The sequence below is a fragment of the Mytilus galloprovincialis genome, chromosome 7, assembly GCF_965363235.1.
Source record: "Mytilus galloprovincialis chromosome 7, xbMytGall1.hap1.1, whole genome shotgun sequence".
NCBI classification, from domain to species: Eukaryota; Metazoa; Mollusca; class Bivalvia; order Mytilida; family Mytilidae; genus Mytilus; species Mytilus galloprovincialis.
The window spans coordinates 88,758,428-88,781,473 of NC_134844.1; the positions used below are offsets into that span (position 1 = coordinate 88,758,428).

The following is a 23,046-nucleotide window of genomic DNA, read 5'->3' on the forward strand; positions in this document are numbered from 1 at the left end:
TACATATCATGAACATTGCTGCTGGAAAAAAAGTGGCTGCTATCTTGATTGGCAGCTAAAAGTGGCTGCACCTGAGTCTGGTTCAAAATAATTGTATAATAATACATAGAATAGTTATCAAAGGTACCAGGATTATAATTTAGTACGCCAGACGCGCGTTTCGTCTACAAAATTCCAAAAAGTTGTGCCAAATACGGCTCAGATAATCTATACCTGGGATAAGAAAATGCTTAGTTTTATACAGGAAATTTATAAAAATGACCACATTATTGATATTCATGTCAACACAGAAGTGTTGACTACTGGGCTGGTGATACCCTCGGGGACGAAACAAATAGTGTTATAACAATATTCCTTATTTCTGTGCGTCATATCCTAGATAAAACAAATTTATGTACATCATCTTTTAATTTCAACGTGTATAAGAATGACATGCTTTCCAATAACTAAACATGCTGATCACACGAACAATCAAACTCTGTTCGATGTCAAATTATGCGTTTCATGCATATGGATCCAAATGAGGTGGACTTATTGTCTGGACAACAAAGTTACAACAAAGGCATATGTTTTTTTGTGTTCACAATTTCTAATACTGTGTAAAAGCTAATTACATTAATGGTAGAACTTTACTGTACGAGATATGCATTCCTACCATAAATGTCTCTTCATCTAATTTACTATTTAAAAAAGTTCTTGACCTGGATTCATCATATTCATTGAAATGTAGCCTTTAATCGGATCTTTACCAATAATATTGCTGAAAAATAAGTGATTTAAACTAAAACAAACAAAATTATTATAAACATTTTCCTATGAACAGGAAATAAAATATGTTAAGCATACACATCATACCATCTAATTTATTCCACACGCCATCATCAGACATTGCCTTGCATTTTATTGTGCGGATTTCTATTCCATTTGTACTGGTAACATCTGTAATATCTTCACCAAACAATTTTTTAATCAATGAAGTCTTTCCAGCACCCTTTTTTCCAACAATTACTAAACGTATGTCTCTCTTTTTCTCAGATCCTGACTGAAGTAATTTAAGGTACAATTCAACAGATCTGTCTGTCATTAATTTTATTTCAGTTGGAACTTCATCTACAAAGTCAAAGATATGTTTGTGAAAAAGAACATTATCTTTCCCAATTGTATTATGATATAAGTGTTATAGTATGCATATCTGTCATTGTTTGCAAATATAAAATATTTCGATGTTTTCAAATTAAGATGGTTAAACCAATAGTTAAGTGCTGTTATAAACAGGTGATCATTTTTTGTATCTTTATGTGTCTCTTAAATGCCAAAATTTTAAAACGGTTTTCCATTTTACAGTGAAAATTTCAGGCAATTCATAATAATATATATAAAAAACTGCATTCCCAAATATACTTCATAATTTATAATCTTCAGCATGTTAAGGTGAAATACCACTTTACATTTTACCCAATTAGTCTTTGTTAAATTTGCACTTTTAAAAAACAAATGTGCAAAATTTATCTTTTTTTTCAAATAAACATGATAAAGAAATACTTGGCATGCGTTAAGTTTTATCCTCTCCAGTACTATAGACGAAATTTCAAATAACATTTCATTGCATATAAGAAAATAACCATCACTGGAAATTAACCAATAAAATGTTCACCTCTGTTTTACCCGTGTACAACATGTACAAGCTTTATTAACCAATTGTGTTACTTCAAGTTTCTAAAATATTCTATAGAAACACCAAATAAAAATTAGAGGCTCTCAAGAGCCTGTGTCGCTCACCTGTTAATGTGTTTACTGATGTCGGCCATCTTCTTTGGTAGGCGGGGTCATTTGACACTTTTAAAAAAAATAGATACCCTAGTATTATGATTGTGGCAAAGTTTGGTTAAATTTGGCCAAGTCGTTTTAGAAAAGATTTTTATACAAGTTACAAAAATGACGAAAAGTTGTTCAATATTGACTATAAAGGGCAATAACTCCTTAAGGGGTGCTCTGACAATTTTGATCCTGCTGACTTATTTGTAGATCTTACTTTGCTGAACATTATTGCTGTTTACAGTTTATCTCTATCTATAATAGTATTCAAGATAATAACCAAAAACTGCAAAATTTCCTTAAAATCACCAATTTTTGGGCAGCAACCCAACAACAGGTTGTCCGATTCAACTCAAAATTTGTGAGGGGATTTATCTTATTATGATGGACATTTAAATCTTGAAAGATTTGCCCTATATGTCTTAGTTTCAAAGATATAAAGCAAAAACTGCATTTTACCACTATGTTCTAATTTTAGCCATGTCGGCCATTTTGTTTGGTAGGATGGGTCATCGGACACATTTTTTAAACTATAAACCACAAAGATAATTGTGGCCAAGTTTGGTTAAATTTGGCAAAGTAATTTTGGAGAAGAAGATTTTTAGAAAAGTTACAAAAAATGACGAAAAGTTGTTAAAAATTGACTATAAAGGGCAATAACTCCTTAAGGGGTCAACTGACAATTTTGGTAATGTTGACTTATTTGTAGGTCTTACTTTGCTGAACATTATTGCTGTTTACAGTTTATCTCTATCTATAGTAGTATTCAAGATAATAACCAAAAACTGCAAAATTTCCTTAAAATTACCATTTCACAGGCAGCAACCCAACAACAGGTTGTCTTATTTGTCTGAAAATTTCATGGCAGATAGATCTTGACCTGATCAACCATTTTACCCCTTGTCAGATTTGCTCTAAATGCTTTGGTTTTTGAGTTATAAGCCAAAAACTGCATTTTACCCCTATCTTCTATTTTTAGCTATGGCGGCCATCTTGGTTGGTTTGACGGGTCACGCCACACATTTTTTAAACTAGATACCCCAAGGATGATTGTGGCCAAGTTTGGTAGAATTTGGCCCAGTCGTTTCAGAGGAGAAGATTTTTGTAAAAGTTTACGGACGACGGACGCCAAGTGATGAGAAAAGCTCACTTGACCTTTCAGGTCAGGTGAGCTAAAAATGGTGCTTTGAAACACCCACGATATATGTGTATGACCCAGAATTCTTTTAATGCAATGACAGGTAGTATAAATTATCTACAACTGTAAAATCTGTATGCAACCGGATGTGACGTACTATGAATTTGTGGTATTACGCCAAAAATACACTAATGAAGCATCATCGACATGTGTTAAAAGAGATTTTGCTTTATAACTATTGATAGTATCCATCTTAAATTTTCGGTGATTGATTCATTGGTTGATTGGTGTTTAACGCCAATATCAACACTATTGTCATAGGGTGACACTTGCACATTTATTTCTTATCTAAGATCAGTATTTAATTGCCCACATTAATTTTCTATGCTCAAGCGTGTTAAGTATTTGTAGATTTATTGTTTTCATGAACTTTAGGAGACTGTCTGATTGGCCGTTAAATTTATTGTATGATGCAGCTGTGTTTTAACTGTAATCGTTTCTAATTAGAAGCCTTATAATTCATGTTTCTGTTTGTTTATATTCTGTCCTTTTACTTGTGATCTGGAGATAAATGACGATTTAACGTGTGAGAAAGTCATGAAAGTAGCCAGGGCCTTGGCAATAATAAAACTTAGTGAATGTTGAGATTCGACAGGATTGAAGATAGTTAGTGATTATAGATAGAGAATGGACGTGTCTTTATATTACATGTAACAATGTAATGTAATGAAAGTGTATATATGTGACCTTGTACATAATAAATATGTATGTATGAACCTGAGTTTTTAAAGCCAGTGCCTTAGAAGAGCTCCGTGACATTATGGTGGCTAGCAACGGGATTTATTTTGGATTTTAATTGAACATTTTGGACTTTAACTGATAAATCTGCAATATGCTACCAAAAGGACGACTAAGAAGAAATATATCGGAAGAGAGGAATGCAACAATAACTTTTTGGAAGAAAACATCAAAGATCTGAAAAAAAATGAAAATGCTGGCAATGCAGAGAGGAAGAGGTGTTTTTGAAAAAAATTGAGAATAGTTTTATACACTTGAGTCTGTTGAGAAGACAAAGAAGAGGACGTTAATTTGAAAGTAAAAGAAATCTACGCGAATCAGACAGTAGGCCAATTTGCAACTTCTATATGAAAGTTGGACACATGGAGAGAATATTTGATGAAGAATTCTTCATATATGTCGAGAAACTAGAAGTTGCTTCCTTAAAAGGAGGGAAGGCAGCAGAAAACGAAATGAATCCTTAAGTTTTTGAATGTGGAAATTTCGGAAATTCGTCTATCGCGACGTCTGTTCTGAATGATGTGGAATTTACTACTGAATATAATTTTTTGGAAATTCGTCTGTCGCGACGTCTGTTCTGAATGAAGCTTATGTCAGATGTTGTAAAGGAAAGGGAAAGAATCCTTCTAAAGTATGTGGAAATTAAAATTTGGAAATTCGTCTGTCGCGACATCTGTTCTGAATGAAGGTTATTTCAGATGATGAAAATGAAAATGAGGAAATAGAAATTTTGGAAATTCGTCTGTTCTAAATGATGTGGAAATTAGTACTGAAAAGTCTTCTCTCGCCAAGGTTATTTCAGATGTTCTAATGTAAAATGGTACTACATGTTATGCAAATCCGAGAAGTTTTGTGTAGCCAAAATCAGAGGATGATGAGTAAATGTGAAAAGTGCCTAATGTTAGTTGATACGGAATCAACAGTCAGTGTTTTGTTAAATAATGTATGTATGGTGATAATAATTGAAATCATTGGAAAACAAATGTTATTTTGTGTAACTATAATGTTAATGTAGCTAGAAATTGTTTGTATCCATGTATTATAGGATTAGATATTCTGTGTGAATTTTCATGCAACGTAGATTTAGGAAATAATTTTATTGTGTTAAATGAAAATATTTTATAGAAGTTGTTTGTGGTCATGGGGCTCCAAGACAGTTAAAAACTTTCGATCAAGCCGTATGAAAGAATTTTGTAAAATTATAGAACAGCATACCATCCTGAAACAGATGGTTTATTGGAACGTTTAACGGAACATTAACCGCAATGTTATCAAATGGATGTTAGTGGACACTAGCTTGATTGGGACACGTTTATTACTTTTGGATTGATCACTTACTTCGTTGTACGAAAGTATACAAGAGACTCCGTTGTTCCGAACATTAATCAAATTGAAAATAGTGACAATACAATGGTGAAATTTTAAGATACAATGCGATCACGAAATGAGTCTAAGAGGTTAGAAAAACATTATTTTGTACAGTTTGAGAATGGTGAGACCCAGTGGGTAAAAGAGGACGCTATTAAAGATTTTGCAATTATAAATGACTTTCATATTTCAAATGAGAACAATGCATAGACTGTGAATTTGTTTAAATGTGTTAAAAAAAAAAGAAAAAATATAATATTGTGTATGTATATATATACCATGTATGAGTAAGAGTGTGTTGGTGTGTCGGGACGCCACAGCTAATTGAGGAGGTATGTCATAGGGTGAAACTTGCACATTTATTTCTTATCTAAGATCAGTATTTAATTGCCCACATTAATTTGCTATGCTCAAGCATGTTAAGTATTTGTAGATTTATTGTTTTCATGAACTTAATTCTCCTTAATAATCAATTACCTTCAACAAAAAATGTTACAGGCAAATTATAAGAGCTAGCCAAGGACATGTAGCAAGTCCTCAAATCTCAGATATAGCCATAATACCAACAAATAAATAAAATTCTAAATATCTGTCCACACAAAAATAAAATATTATTTGATAAATGTATGCAAGATGATGGATATATTTTATTTCAAGGTACTACGGAAGAAGTTAAACTTCTTTTCGAAATAGCAAACACAAACCACAACCTACTGCAATTTACCTATGAAATTGACAGACAAAGTTTGAAATTTCTAGACTTAGAAACGTATAAAGGACAGAGATTTCAAAAAGAAAATATCTTACATATTAAATGTTTCACAAAACCAATTGAAAAATTATAATATCTACACCAAAATTCTAACCACGCTTAAAGCTGTTTTAAATCCTTTATTAAAGTGTGGAAAGAATAAATTGGATGAGAATAAGATAAGTTTATTTTAAGGTGATATGATTAGTAATCAGCAGGTTGAGGAAAGAATAAATCGGATGAGGATAAAATAAGTTTATTTTAAGGTTGATATGATCTGTAATCAAATGGTGGAGGAAAAAATAAATCGAATGAGAACGAGAGAAGTCTATTTTAAGTTTAATATGATCTGTAATCAGCAGGTTGAGGGAGGAATAAAACGGATGAGAATGAGAGGAATTTATTTTAAGGTTGATGTGATCTGTAATCAATCAACCTTCACTAATAGCCAACTTAAGTGTTCCCATTATTTGTTTTTATTGTTTTAACATTATGGGCATATATCAAGGTTTAAATATATTAACACTGTGTATCATCGCCACCGGAAATTGGGTACTACCGAAGCGGAGAAAAATAGAAAAAAAAGTAAACAAGTTCAGAATTTATTCAATTTAAAGCAATGATTTTCCACTCATTTGATGAGGGTGCCGCTTGAGAAATGATTTTCTGATATATAATTCTTGAAATTATTAGGCCGATAAGTACAAAATTAATACAAGATTTGTGTAATACTCCAAAACTTGCCACTTAGTACCGGAAAATTTCGAGGTCGATCGTCCTCTGTCGTCCCATTCTCAAGATATTTAACTGGTTTTCATTATTTTTCCAGACACGTTTTTAGATTATTATAGTGTGGCATCATATTTACCGAAATTTGTTGTCAAAAACATGTTTTTTAAAGAATATGGACAAAAACATTGTTTGTTTGTTGTACGGCGAATTGCAGGACGTTGTACGGCGAATTGCAAAATAACAACTTTTGTCTGTACGGCGTCTAGCAATATCTTATAATTTTAAGAGGAAATTAATCACTGTTTAGATAATATCAAGTGACGATATTTTGTTGATATAAACGCTTTACAGGCTTACAAATATACAAAATGTCTTACTTATCAAATGTTATCAAATATATGCCGTTAATTCAGTTCAGAAGGCCTCTTTGAGTACCGCTTTTCGATTTTGTACGAAAAGTTTTTTTTTCAACCATATTATCCTAAATACATCCATAGATCGTTATACTACTAACGACTGTTGTCTTATTTGTTGTTAGGGTGAAATTTTGTAAGTTCAGTAAAATAAACCGTCCATTCATCTTTTGCTGGTGCTATCTGTTTTTAGATAAAAACAGTGGAGATGTGGTATGATAGCAAATAAGATAACTATCCATCAGGATCAAATAAAGTGTTTGTAAGCAATTATATGCTATCGTACGGCCTTCAACAACGACTATAAAAAGCACCAACCGAAAAATGTGGAAGGACTCAACAAGAAAACTAACGGCCTAACTCATAACAAAACAATTTAGGAAAACAACGAATAAGATAGAGATAAAGCAACGACAACCACAGAATCGAGAATTCGGACAGACACATAAAATTGTTTAATTATTTTAATTTCTGAAACGATTCATTTGTAAAAAGAAAAATTAAGAAAATACTTTGTTTTCACCGAAAGTAAGGAGAAACAAATCGTGAATTGCATTTCGAATTAATTTTCTTGTCAGTTTCTTTTTGAAAATATATAATTTGTATACATCTTAAATGCTGTCAAGCAAATGGTATTTCTATCTAATGCATTTTATCTAATGCATAATTAGAAGGGGGTGGGGTCCGTTAACATGTTAACAACACCTTGATTTTGGCAAAAACAGTTAACAACACATTTTAAATGCTGATAAGAGTTAACAGCAACTTTAATTTACCCTTTTTTCCAAACGATTCCAAAAGCAATGAAAAGGGGAAGTGCATATCTTCAATGTATTCAAAAATTTGAAAACCACTGTACAAAGTCGCAGAAATGCCAAGCTCCATAAGGAATCTTTTAAAAAGCTGACTAATTTTCAGAATACACACAGAAGTACCATATTTTTTATTGACACATGGACAGACAATTGAACGGATGGAAAATCAGACCATGGAGTGGTTGACTCCAAGAAAAAGGACTCGGCTATGTCATGAATAATCGAAAATGCTTTAAACAGCAAAAGGGCCCCCTTATGAAACTGAATTGTTTGCAGGAACACAGAAAATAGTGTTTGCAGATGTTTGCCGCTAGCTGCAAACTTCCGGCAAACATTGCTGCAAGCTTGCGGCAAGTTTGCAGAAACATCAATGTTTGCCGTAAGATTGCCAGAAAGTTTAAAATAATAAAGAATGTTTGCCGCAAGATTGCAGAAAACTTTAACCATTCTATATGTTTGCCGCAAGATTGCAGAAAACTTTGACCATTCTATATGTTTGCCGCAAGATTGCAGAAAACTTTGACCATTCTATATGTTTGCCAGAACATTGCAGGAATTACACAATATTGACTGGGCAGGCCTAGTTGGCACTTCCTGGATGCTAACAATTTGAAATTGTGGCTAGGTCATGTTGGTTGTGTTTGGAAATGCATTTCACATATATCAGAGATCAAGGAGGCATTTTGCTTCAATAATATGGGATAATCAGTATAAAATTTTGTAAGTACAAATGATTCATAGAACTTCATGTTTTAATGAAATTATTAATGTTATCATCATACATAATTAAGTAAGCAACTATATATACATGTATGTGTTATTCAAAAACTTAAGCCATTATAAGTTTGAATTTGTAACTGATGTACTGCACCATCATGATCATGTTTATTAAGATTAAGTTAAATTCTGTAATGCAATTATTACCTAGCTTTATAGTCTCAATACACATTTGAGATTTAACCTTGTTCATTTCTTAATACAGGTATATTATGTCATTTGAGAATGACTCCTGTCCCTTTTTCAAAACTCAAATGCATGTACTAGTATGTATTTCCTTAAATCTTTGCAAGAATTCTTCCAATGACACTTTGTGTAAAGACAGGAATTGACTTTTTAAAAATGTTGCTGTGTAATTTTTGAAAGAGATAAATTGAATGTGTCTTCACACATGACATAAGTATATGTGTAGTTCCTGCAAGTTTGCAACAAACAATTGTCGCAAGCTTGTGGCAAATCTATTTTGCATAATTATGTTTGCAGCAAGCTTGCCGTAAACTTCATTTGCATGGTAAAATGGTTGCGGCAAGTTTGCAGCAAACATTTGCTGCAAGCTTGTGGCAAATGTTTGCCGCAGGGCTTTTTTTCGGTAAGGGGGAAGTTTCTTCTGGTTATGTATATTGTTGAGTAAATGTTTTATGTCAATCAGTCATAGCAAACTATGGTTATCGTCAGGTCAGATCAGTCAGGGTATGCATACGACTCATTGCTTACATGATTTTATTAAAAGGAATAACGAAGGTTTAATAATATTTTTTTTTAAATCATCAAAACCAGTGTATAAATCAGAAAGTAACATGTAAGGTGTCACAAGTTGAAGCACTCTTTCATCTCCAAGTCCCAATTAAGAACTCTGAGCTGATATAAAAAAAGCCTTGGTCCATCTTTACATTTCTGAAGTCTTAGACTAGTAAATTTGACATCAATTTGAGAACCAAGTCCTCATTTTTCAGCCTCTTCTACCAGGCCGCACTGTTTAGTTATTTTACGCATTACAAATTGAAAAGGTACTTTATTTTTGAAAATTCCGTCTAGGTACTTTTGGTCAATATAACTTATCAAACATTCCATATACATCTGAATTATTTTCATCATAGGACTGACCAGGATGTTAGCTGGATAAGAAGTGGCCTTTCCTTTTCACGTTTTGGATACATTACAAATAGAAGCCAGAAATAACTACATTGGTTAGCCGTATAAAGAAGGGCATGAGATATCCCTTAACATGTTTAACACTGCCGCATTTGTTGCACCTGCATGACCCAACTTGAGTCCGTAACCTTTGCTAGATAGTCTTGTATTTATTTCCTTTTTAAAATTTTGGTTCATTTATATGTTTCAAGAAACAAACATTGAACTTCTACCCCCTTTTTGTAGTTAAATGATTGCTCACTTAGGAGACAGCTTCAGGTATACCAATACACAGTTACAAGTTTAGTTTCGCATTATAGCCATGGTGAATTTTCTAAATATGAAAGTTTTTGTACAATTGAACTGATTTTTAGATAGTTGAATAATAATATAGCCTTCCTAGTGGGTTTATATGAACATTTAGATTGTTTTTAACATGTTTTATAAGCCATCTTTCAGTTTGACCATCCATACGTTCCTATCCGTAACGCTATAGATTTAGAATTTTTGTATTGTTTTTCAAAAAAGATTTGAGGCTCGATCTTTTCAATTCAATTTTATGGAAAAACAGCAGAAATACATATGATTTTTTTACCTCTTGATAGATATATGTCTAGGGTTCCAGGAAAGGTATCACTCTTATTGCTTGAAATTTTCCTTTGGACCAAATTTTTGAGATCTTTGTGACATGTTCAACCCCCTATTTTGCAATATTTGGTATCAAATAAATGCTGATTGTCGCCATGGTCACACAAAAAAAGAGAGATTATATTTCACCATTATTACTATTGGAAATCAAAATTATGGACGATTCTCTTTTCATAAATATACACATGCATAACTCAAATATTAAGCGTTATTTATTAGGAAGGAAGGGAAAGAGGGTGTTTAAAATTTATGAGTGTCAGACCAGTACAGTTACATATACGCTGTTTATGTTACTCCTTTGCGGAAGCAACGTAAAGAAAGAGATGGACAGCAAATTTTAATGTGATTCTTGTAAATAACTGATAAGATCAGTTAACAGAGAAAATAATGTCAAAAACAGTGAACCCTTTAAGTATTAAGTAACAGAAAACAGGAATCTCAATTTCAAATAAACAGTTAACAAATTTGACAGTTTTAACAAGACAGATTACAGACAGTGGGTCAAAACAGTTAACAGTTTTTTAAATTTATCAGTCAAATAACAGTTTTAAACAAATTTAAACCTTGAAAAGGACAAAAACTGTTTAACATAAAAAGGTACCCCCCCCCCCCCCCCAAAAAAAAAAAAAACCAACCCTTAGCTATTTGAACTTAATACTTTATTTTCTTTAAAAAGACGGTAAATAACTATTCTAAAATTAGCAAGTTGCCATACAGTTGAAAACAAGTTGCCATACAGTAAATTTGTCAACACGAGCAAGTTGCCGTACCCTAGACTTTATTTTTTATGGTCTATATTCTTTAGACCTCAAAATTTTCCGGTACTAAGTGGCAAGTTTTGGAGAATTACACAAAATCTTGTATTAATTTTGTACTTATCGGCCTAATAATTTAAAGAATTACATATCAGAAAATCATTTCTCAAGCGGCACCCTCATCAAATGAGTGGAAATGCTTTAAATTGAATGAATTCTTGACTTGTTTACTTTTTTTTCTATTTCTCTCCGCTTCGGTAGTACCCAATTTCCGGTGGCGATGATACACAGTGATTAAAAATATGTAACTATAACTCATTCCAGCCAGTATATATAACTAGAGGCTCTAAAGAGCCTGTGTCGCTCACCTTGGTCTATGTGCATATTAAACAAAGGACACAAATTGATTCATGACAAAATTGTATTTTGGTGATGGTGATGTGTTTGAAGTTCTTACTTTACTGAACGTTCTTGCTTCTTACAATTATATCTATAATGAACTTTGCCCATTAGTAACAGAGAAAAATATTTGGTAAAAATTTACATAAATTTACCAAATTAATGAAAATTGTTAAAAATTGACTATAAAGGGCAATAACTCCTTAAGGGGTCAATTGACCATTTAGGTCATGTTGACTTATTTGTAGATCTTACTTTGCTGAACATTATCGCTGTTTACAGTTTAACGCTATCTATAAAAGTATTCAAGATAATAACCAAAAACAGCAAAATGTCTTTAAAAATTACCAATTGGAGGGCAGCAACCCAACAACCAGTTGTCCAATTCATTTGAATATTTCAGGGCAGATATATATTGACTTGATTAACAATTTAACTCCCTGTCAGATTTGCTCTAAATGATTTGGTTTCAGAGTTATAAGCCAAAATCTACATTTTACCCCTGTTCTATTTTTCGTCGTGGTGGCCATCTTGGTTGGATGGCCAGGTCATCGGACACATTTTCCAAACAAAATACCCAAAAGAAGATTGTGGCCAAGTTTGAATTATTTGGCCAAGTAGTTTCAGAGATTTTTGTAAAAGATAACTAAGATTTACGAAAAATGGTTAAAAATTGACTATAAAGGGCAATAACTCCTAAAGGGGTCAACTGACCATTTCGGTCATGTTGACTTATTTGTAGATCTTACTTTGATGAACATTATTGCTGTTTACAGTTTATCTCTATCTATAATAATATTCAAGATAATAACCAAAAACAGCAAAATTTCCTCAAAATTACCAATTCAGGGGCAGCAACCCAACAACGGGTTGACCAATTCATCTGAAAATTTCAGGGCAGATAGATCTTGACCTGATAAACATTTTACCCTATGTTAGATTTCCTCTAAATGTTTTGGTTTTTGAGTTATAAACCAAAAACTGCATTTTACCCCTATGTTCTATTTTTAGCTGTGGTGGCCATCTTGGTTGGTTGACCGCGTCACGCCACACATTTTTTAAACTTGATTCCCCAAAGATGATTGTGGCCAAGTTTGGATTAATTTGGCCCATTAGTTTCAGAGGAGAAGATTTTTGTAAAAGATTACTTAGATTTATGAAAAATGGTTAAAAATTGACTATAAAGGGCAATAACTCCTAAAGGGGTCAACTGACCATTTCGGTCATGTTGACTTATTTTTAAATCTAACTTTGCTGAACATTTTTGCTGTTTACAGTTTAATTCTATCTATAATAATATTCAAGATAATAACCAAAAACAGCAAAATTTCCTCAAAATTACCAATTCAGGGGCAGCAACCCAACAACGGGTTGTCCGATTCATCTGAAAATTTTAGGGCAGATATATCTTGACCTGATTAACAATTTTACCTCGTGTCAGATTTGCTCTAAATGCTTTGGTTTCAGAGATATGAGCCAAAATCTACATTTTACCCCTATGTTCTATTTTTAGCCGTGGCGGCCATCTTGGTTGGTTGGCCGGGTCATGTTACACAATTTTTAAACTAGATACCCCAATGATTATTTTGGTCAAGTTTAGTTAAATTTGGCCCCGGTAGTTTCAGAGGAGAAGATTTTTGTAAAAGTTAACGACAACGGACGACGACGACGGCCCTTTGGGCCAGGTGAGCTAATAAAAACTTGATCATGATTTAAGCTTAAAAATGTCATTATAAGCATTGAATGCTTCTTTTTGTATTACTTCATAGGGTTGTAAAAGCGATGACCTTGTGCACATTTATAGAATTAAGCACTTATGCTTACGCCCTTCATACAAAATGTACCTTGGTCAACGCTTTTACACCCCAATGAAGTTACAATAAGAAGCACTCAATTCTTAAATAATTAACCTAATGAAAAATTTCATGCCCAGTGGGTATAATAAAATTTTAAAGCATCATCAAACAGATCAAACAGGTAGTGTGTGTCTGGCAGACATAGGAATAACTTACCCATTATTATAACTTTTAAAATATTATAAACTTCCAGACCAAATATCAAATGGTTCATCAATTTTAAGCACAAGACCTGGGCCTAAAGCATCTCTTATACATGTAACATTAGTTTTTTTCAACTTTTCATGCATGTACTATGCTCTTGAAATAACATATAGAAGGAGAAGAAGAAGATGCTATATTTCCATAAAATGGGCTCACAAGGAGCATAATATAATATTGTTCTTTTACAAATATAAAAAACAATACAGTATATATAGTTACAAACACAAATAAGAAACAACAGTTTTCATATATTAGTATACATATAGGAGTATATATAAAACCTTTGTCTCAAGCACACCTCCAGAAAGTAACAAAAAAGGATACTGTGAGTAGGCTAAATATATCTAGCTCCACAAAATGTGTATTGGGACATTAATGATATGGTAAGATATTGTAAGAAGTTGCATATAACTGGTATGTCATCCTCGTGCCTGGTGCAGAGGAGTCAGTATTATTTAAAGTGACACAACTGCAAGAGGTATATGTAGTAAAATGCCGTTATAATTCCCTTAAATCCTATTTTAGGTATATCAGGTATATTATGGTGGAGTCAAGACCTTCCACTTTGAAATCCCCTAAAGCTATTTGTCATTTGATAAAATTAGAAATGTTAGGGGATGCAATCATTGTCCTTAGCATGGCATGTAAAATACTTATATCAGAAAAGGGTTCTGAAAGTTCTAAATAATATTTACAGGAAAGATATTACAAAGCAATAATTTCATATTATAACATCTATATATATATTTACCAAGTTTATTTCCAGAACTTGTTGACATGGTTGATGGTGGAGGCACTTCTAATTTAGGTGCAAAAGGTCTCTGTTTCTTAGCCATGTTCATCTGGTAGCAGTAGCAACACCTAAAGCCTATAGACAGTATATAGAAATATTAGAAAAAATTGACAATATATAGTAACATTAGAAATTATTGACAATATATAGTAACATTAGAAAATATTAAGAAGACCAATTCTCATGTTAAAATCTTGAGATCAGAGTTTTCAAGGGCTTTAAATATTCTAAAATCATCTATAAAGTTTATTTCTACAATAAAAAAAAAAGGAAACTGTCGATTACTTTTATTGAATTTGCAACCAGAATTTATCATAGGCATGCTAGCTTTCTCAGCAGTTAGGGTTTTGTTTTATTTTCATATGAAATAGTGTCATACATACAATTGTAAAGACATTGAATTGGCTGCTATTTTAAATGGAAATGTGTACTGTGGATTCAGTTATTTTTATGGTTACCAATTTCAGTATTTTGAACAAAACTTGTATTTTCGATTTTGTTGTTCTGCATAGAAGCTTAAAGAGAATTCGTATTTCTTTTTACATTTAAATTATTGGTTTGCCTCTACCCATGAAAATTGGAATCTAAAAAATAATAATGAATCCACAGTACTTGAAAAATATTGTTCTTAAAAAAATAAATTTTAAGTATTCTTATCATGTTTTCTCAAATAATGTCAAAATTTACTCTATCTTTATAAGTGTGATATATCAGGCTTGTGATTGTGTATATTTTCTTGATATATTTTATCTTGATAAGGACCTCGGTAAAAACACCTATTTGACATTCATAAAGAAAATTACTTACTTATATACTCAAATTCTTCTTTTAAAGCCATTCCATTATGAGAATGACAAAATCTACATATGAGGGCATATCTGTTTTGTGGTCCGTCTCCAACCAGGTATTCTAACACTTTATCCATCGCTGACCTCTCACGAGGCAGTATTGGTCTTGGTAAAGGTGGTCCTCTAACCTGATCTAAAAAGAAACCATCATATTGTAGTACATATATAAATACATACAAGAAGATGTGGTACAGACTTGGGGTCAATGGTCAGTGTCACTGTTGTATAACATGTTTAATAATAGATGTAACTGTCTTGTATATGTATATGAAAGAAACAAAGAACATCTAATGAAATAATTTACACGAAAAAAATAAAAATAAAAATAGAGCTAAAGGCTAACCCCTCAAAACTGAAAGTGAACTCGATTCATAATTGCCTCTTAACTTAACATGTATGTATAATGTATGTGTATGTGTAAAATATTCATGTAAGCATAGTTTAAGCGTTGCATTTGATAATCATGAGTAATTTTAATGTTTTGTCATTTAGTCTGCATCTCTCTGGTCTGTACACAATGGTACACTTTGACAGTCATTCTCAAAAGTATTTCTATAGGAGCTAATGTGGCATATATCGCTTGATTAGAACATGGAGGTATTATACTTCCATAACCAGTAGATTTGTTGATATCTCAGAAATGAAGTTATTTAAATAAAACATAGCAAAACATAGTAATGAAAATTACAGAAAGTATGTGATATCAATATTTGAAATTATAAATAGATAAAAAAAAATCACTTAATAATTATTAAAAGGTATGCTTGTCACATTTTAGTACAAACAATGTGTATAATGTCTATATCTTAGCAATATTTTGCTAATTAGACAAAATACATGTAATAGTGGCATTGCCCCTGGACATTTTAATCTGATTAATTGCTGTTTGTTTTTACAGCTGTTAATTTTTATCTCTATAATCCTTTTGTGTATACAATTTGACAAAATGATTGTGTGCAGTAAATGGTGTCTTCCGCGAATACCAACATTTTATATATAACTTATTCCTTGAATGCCAACAAAAATATTTCAATAGATGTTTATATAATAACAATACGTGTTTTTATAAGAATTTAACTGTTTAAAATAATTAATGAACTTAATAGAAATGCAACATTTTATCACATTCTCATAAGGGAAAATAGTAGATTTTAGGGGTAAAATTCTTATGAATTTAAAAGAAATAAAGGAAATTAAAATGTTTTATTACTTTTTATCAAAAAAAATGTTTGGAAGGAGTATGTTAATAACATAAGAAATATTAAAAATGTTAATGAAATTTTAGTTTAATACAATTATTTCAAACTAAATAAAGTATATAAGAGATTTGTTTTAGTTCCATATCAATTTATATATTTTATTAGTTAATATAAACTATATGAAGATTTCAGTTGTACAATTAATTAAATTAAAAAAATAATCAAGTTAATTTGATAACATCTAAGCTGAAAACTTTACAAAAGTTTGAAGAAAATTCATGAAATATGGCAACAAGAATTCAGATGAGTTGCGAACATGACAAACAACTAAACGATGTTATTTTACGAATCACTTACAATAAAAAACTAGAGGCTCTAAAGAGCCTGTGTCGCTCACCTTGGTATATGTGAATATTAAACAAAGGAAGCAGATAGATTCATGACAAAATTGTGTTTTGGTGATGGTGATGTGTTTGTACATCTTACTTTACTGAACATTCTTGCTCCTTACAATTATCTCTATCTATAATGATCTTGGCCCAGTAGTTTCAGTGGAAAATGTTAGTAAAAATTTACAAATTTTATGAAAATTGTTAAAAATTGACTATAAAGGACAATAACTCCTTAGGGGGTCAACTGACCATTTTGGTCATGTTGACTTATTTTTAGGTCTTACTTTGCTGTACATTATTGCTGTTTACAGTTTATTTCTATCTATAATAATATTCAAGATAATTACAAAAAACGTCAAAATTTCCTTAAAATTACCAATAATGGGGCAGCAACCCAACAACCGGTTGTCGGATCCATCTGAAAATTTCAGGGCAGATAGATCTTGACATGATAAACAATTTCACTCTGTCAGATTTGCTCTAAATGCTTTGATTTTTGAGTTATAAGCCAAAAACTGTATTTTACCCCTATGTTCTATATTTAGCCGTGGCGGCCATCTTGGTTGGATGGCCGGGTCACCGGACACATTTTTCAAACTACATACCCCAAAGATGATTGTGGCCAAGTTTGGATTAATTTAGCCCAGTAGTTTCAGAGGAGAAGATTTTTGTAAAAGTTAACGACGACGGACGCAGGACGACGACAGACGCAGGACGACGACGGACGACGGACGCAAAGTGATGGGAAAAGCTCACTTGGCCCTTCGGGCCAGGTGAGCTAATAATTAACATTAGATGATTGCCTTGTAAGATGAACCATTAGGAGTGATAGTACAGTCATTATAAGCAGACACTGCAAGGTTTACATATATTAGAAACAAGTAATTATCATTTCAGCCAGTATCTGAATAATTAATATAAGATGATTACCTCCAACAAGTGGTGCTGCAAGGTTCTGTGATTGGGTGTCAGGAGTAACTTCTTGGAATGTCTTTGACATGGCAGTCTACAAAAGAAAATCATGTAAAAACTTGTCAAAAAGCTTCATTGAAAGCTGTAGGGTGACCTAACATTGTTAAATTCTGTGTCATTTGGTCTCTTGTGAAGAGTTGTCTCATTGGCAATCATACCACATCTTGACATTTGAGGTAGACACCTTCACTAAAAGTAGGCACTCTGTCCGCTAAAGTAATGTCGCAATTTTATGATCTGCCCTCATACAATATTTAGTTTTGTATTGCCACTTGTTAACTTAATTGCAAATAGAATTACTGGGTTGAGTAAGAAATAATTAAGATGCAAAAATATATGAATATTTAAAGAATTTTTACATGGTATTATATTTATTGATATACAATAAATGAAATTTGCATCCTGTCAAACAAAACGGTAATTTTTAGACGACGTTACACTTTCGTTTATTTTATCGGAACATACTTTATTTATTACGCTGGAGTGCCATCTATAAACAACGAATATTTATAGCAGAAGACTCATTGTGATGGAAAAGTTTCAGAGATTGTCCTGTCTGATGCTCCTATCGTTCGGTAGGTAAATACATTATATAGCCCTGTGCGTTTATAAGTGTCATCTTTCTCTTGAAAACGTACGTAAATAAATTGGAGCTTTTCAGAGAACATACTTGAAAACTTCGTTGAAATGATCCCAAAATTTTAGCTTGATCTGGCTTTCCAATGCATAGCGCGAACCAGGCAAACTATAGATGTCGATACTTTTTTTACAGAATAAGTCGACAACGTTGTGAAATACTTTGTAACGTTTCCTCATTTGACTATTTATGTAATTCCTTCATAATGAAAGGCATTTGTATGCCCAAAATGTAAACAAACATCAGTGAACAAAAAGTATGGCAGCTCGGCATCAAAGAAGACGTGTATGTTTGATATTAATTATTACTTTGGATTGTTAAAAGTAATAAAGAAACATCTACACCAAATAAAAACAGCATACTTGAAACTGAGACCTGTGTTGTTTGTTAGACTGTCTATTTATATCACGAGAAACTTTAGTCTGTTTCTTATTTTTTAACTTTCACTTTACTGTTTTTAGACTCGGGGGGGGGGGGGGTAGTTTTACGAGAATCCCCAGAGTTGAAGCAATGATTGTTGGAGACACTACAACCTTAGACTACAACACACTGCAGTTAAATATGCCACCTTTTTTTTTGTTTGCTATATAATTCAGATAGAACTACCAACAAAAAATATAAAAAAAATGAAAAAACATTTTGAAGGCATTTCTTTTTGCCTCAAGAAAACAGTTTCATTAGACTCAGATTTAACACAGCTGTATTTGTTTAATAAATTCGTTTTCATGAAATGCTTTCCTTTTTGATAATATGAACAAATATTTGTTTGTCCTTCTATTAGATAAATGGCTAAGATTAAAGAATTTTTTTTATTTAAATCATGTGCGCTTTACAAAAGACACCACAATAACAACTCAATTAAAAAATAATGACCAAATAAACAAAGATACTGCTACAGACAAAAAATACTTCATTTAATGTATAATGATACACTATAATTTATCAACAAGCCAGTAGAAAATGGTAGTATGTTAATTAGACATGAACAGCAATCCAACAAATCTATATCTCTCAGCAAGTGAAAACAAAGGCCATGTTTCAATATGTTATAAAAAGTAAATGTGGGCTTTTATATTTAATTTTTTTTATCACTTAAGCTATACATCTTGAGATAAATTTATTATAATTTCTGTTTAGATTTAATACCAGCCGCTGTACAAAGCGCACAAGAATACAGCAAATATGATGATGCTATTTGATTTTTCAATTATTTGTAAGTAATACTATGCTTTATATAAATATTTTTGTCAATACATGTATCAAATATTTACAATATTGAAAGCAAGTCCCCAGTGCAAACACAACATTTAAAGGTGTCCAATTTTTCAATTATTCTGTCACATGTGTGATTTATGTTAATGGTTAATTGGTGTTAAACGCCACTTTCAGCATTATGTACTATTTCGTAGTAGTCTGTTTTTATTGGATGAGTAAGACAATAATGCTTGTAGAGAACCAAGATCGAAGATAGTAAAACTGACAAGCTTAGTCAATTAGGATTGTAGTCAAACTGAAAGGCTAAGCGTGTGCTTCGAAATTCACAACCTTTGTGTTGACAGGATAGATCAGAGATAGTGATAGAGAAGTTCAATGAAACAGTAACACAACAATGTGGCATAGAAAAACATACAGTCTTTATCTATAGCACAAGTTAAATAAAAAAAATGCTGAGTTTCCTGTTTCTTACTTAACATACTTAAGTTTGCCTCAAATAAATGTTTTAAAACGAATATAGGTACACAATGCTTATTACCACTAAACACAAATCATTTTTATAATTGGATGGCATCACTTTTACCGTTCATGACTTATGTTTCTTCATAAATAAAGCAATTACTTAACCTGTTGGTTTAATTCTTTTCCTCCTGTTTGCTTCGACTAAATGTTATGAAATTTATACACAATGCTTACAATTCATGCAATTATAAAAGGGCCTTAATGAAATTAATCCTGCATCTGTATGAGGAAGTTGACTGGTGTGTATTGATACAGGCAGGGTATTTGCATTTTACCCCTATGTTCTATTTTTAGCCATGGCGTCCATCTTGGTGGGATGGCAGGGTCACCGGACACATTTTTTAAACTAGATAACCCAAAGATGATTGTGGCCAAGTTTGGATTAATTTGGCCCAGTAGTTTCAGAGGACAACATAAACTCAGACAAATAAATTGCTAACAGACGAGTGAGGAGACGAGTAAGGAGCTCAAACTTTAATAAAAGGGGGAAACCAAGTTAGCGTATAGACATATTACGCATCGTTCTGATGAGGTTAACACTTAGTTTGATAGTTGGTTATTTGCGCTTTCATATTTCGAAAATAAGCTACTTGTAAAATATTTTATTCAGTGGTGTCAGTTCTTGATGGAAAACTTAGTTTTTGCAAACAGCTGCATCCATAGACAAATCCCAACAAAACTTACTATTAAGGGCACTTATTTATAAACCTCTTCCTGATGGTCCATATATGAAGGCATGTGTGCTTAAAATATATAGATATAGGAAGATGTGGTGTAAGTGCCAATGAGACAACTCTCTATCCAAATAACAGTTTATAAAAGTAAACCATTATAGGTCAATGTACGGCCTTCAACACGGAGCCTTGGCTCTCACCGGACAACAAGCTATAAAGGGCCCCAAAATTACTAGTGTAAAACCATATATCCACTTCGTATACCATGTATACAGTATTTTCTGTTGAAACTTGATTTGAACTTTCCTCAGTTGATTATTATGTGCATAAATTATGAAATTTTACACATTAGAAAAGATTTTTCAAAGGTCTTTGTTATCAAATAGATTACTAGAACCTACGGAAGCATAGCCATAATGCAACAACCAGAAATTCCGACAGTTCACTGAGAAGGATGATGGTCCAATATACATCCCTAATGTAATACTCTAATACTGTACTATATACATCGTGAATTTATAGAGGGGTATAATACAAATAGATAATCCCGCACCCAGAGGCAGGCTTCCGCTCGCCCGTAAGCAAAGGTATGTACTAGTTCAGTGAAATGGACATCAAACTAAACTGCTAAGCATATAAATGAACTAACTTTAAAAAAATCATACAAGACTATAAACAAATGCCTGAGGGTCCTGACTTGGACCAGCAACAAAAATGCGGCGGGGTTAAACATGTTTAATGAGATCTCAACCCTTCCCTACACATCTAGCCAATGAAGATTAAACAAACACACAGCAATATGCAAAGTAAAACTCGATTTAAAAGAAGTTCAGTAATTTTTCTGCAAAAGAAATCAGAATCGAACACTTAATAACTATATGATAACATGGGTCGTAAAATTTCATAACTTCTTCGGCCAAATTAAATCGCAAATTTTACATATGTCCCGACGCCATACACAAACGTCACTCAATTTTGAGCAGTATACGTGAGTCGAACCACAAGCAAAACTGTGTCACTCACCTTGGTCTATGTGAATATTAAACAAAGGAAGCAGGTGGATTCATGACAAAATTGTGTTTTGGTGATGGTGATGTGTTTTTACATTTTACTTTACTGAACATTCTTGCTGCTTACAATTATCTCTATCTATGATGAACTTGGCCCAGTAGTTTCAGTGGAAAATGTTAGTAAAAATTTACAAATTTTATGAAAATTGTTAAAAATTGACTATAAAGGACAATAACTCCTTAGGGGGTCAATTGACCATTTTGGTCAGTTGACTTAATTTTAGGTCTTACTTTGCTGAACATTATTGCTGTTTACAGTTTATCTCTATCTATAAAAGTATTCAAGATAATAACAAAAAACGGCTAAATTTCCTTAAAATAACCAATTCAGGGGCAGCAACCAAAGAACCGATTGTCCAATCCATCTGAAAATTTCAGGGCAGATAGATCTTGACCTGATGAACAATTAAACCCTGCCAGATATGCTCTAAATGCTTTGGTTTTTGAGTTATAAGCCAAAAACTGCATTTCACCCCTATGTTCTATTTTTAGCCGTGGCAGCCATCTTGGTTGAATGGCCGAGTCACCGGACACATTTTTAACTAGATACCCTAAAGATGATTTTTGCCAAGTTTGGATTAATTTGGCCCAGTAGTTTCAGAGGAGAAGATTTTTGTAAAAGATAAATAAGATTTACGAAAAATGGTTAAAAATTGACTATAAAGGGCAATAACTCCTAAAGGGGTCAACTGATCATTTTCGGTCATGTACTTATTTGTAAATCTTACTTTTCTGAACATTATTGCAGTTTACAGTTTATCTCTATCTATAATAGTATTCAAGATAATAACCAAAAACAGCAAAAATTCCTTAAAATTACCAATTCAGGGGCAGCAACCCAACAACAGGTTGTTTGATTCATCTGAAAATTTTAGGGCAGATAGATCTTGACCGGATTAATACTTTTACTCCTTGAACGATTTGCTCTAAATGCTTTGGTTTTTGAGTTATAAGCCAAAAACTGCATTTTACCCCTATGTTCTATTTTCCCCGATGGCAGCCATCTTGGTCGGTTGGCAGGGTCACCGGACACATTTTTTAAACAAGATACCCCAATAATGACTATGGCCAAGTTTGGTTTAATTTGGCCCAGTAGTTTCAGAGGAGAAGATTTTTGTAAAAGT

At 32.4% G+C, this 23,046-nt stretch overlaps 2 protein-coding genes across 2 annotated transcripts in view; both read right to left on the reverse strand.

The window, feature by feature from the left end:
• The window catches only part of LOC143083957 (uncharacterized), a 235,526-nt gene that overhangs the window by 179,536 nt on the left and 32,944 nt on the right, over nt 1-23,046 (reverse strand). The gene's annotated exons all lie outside the window — the stretch shown is intronic.
• Nucleotides 1-23,046, reverse strand: part of LOC143084087 (uncharacterized) — a 75,321-nt gene that overhangs the window by 20,112 nt on the left and 32,163 nt on the right. The window contains exons 4-5 of the mRNA XM_076260496.1: nt 17,763-17,838; nt 856-1,110 (exon numbers count right to left, since the gene is read on the reverse strand). Of these exons, the coding sequence (XP_076116611.1) occupies nt 856-1,110; nt 17,763-17,838 (331 nt within the window). The remainder of the gene's footprint in view (nt 1-855; nt 1,111-17,762; nt 17,839-23,046) is intronic.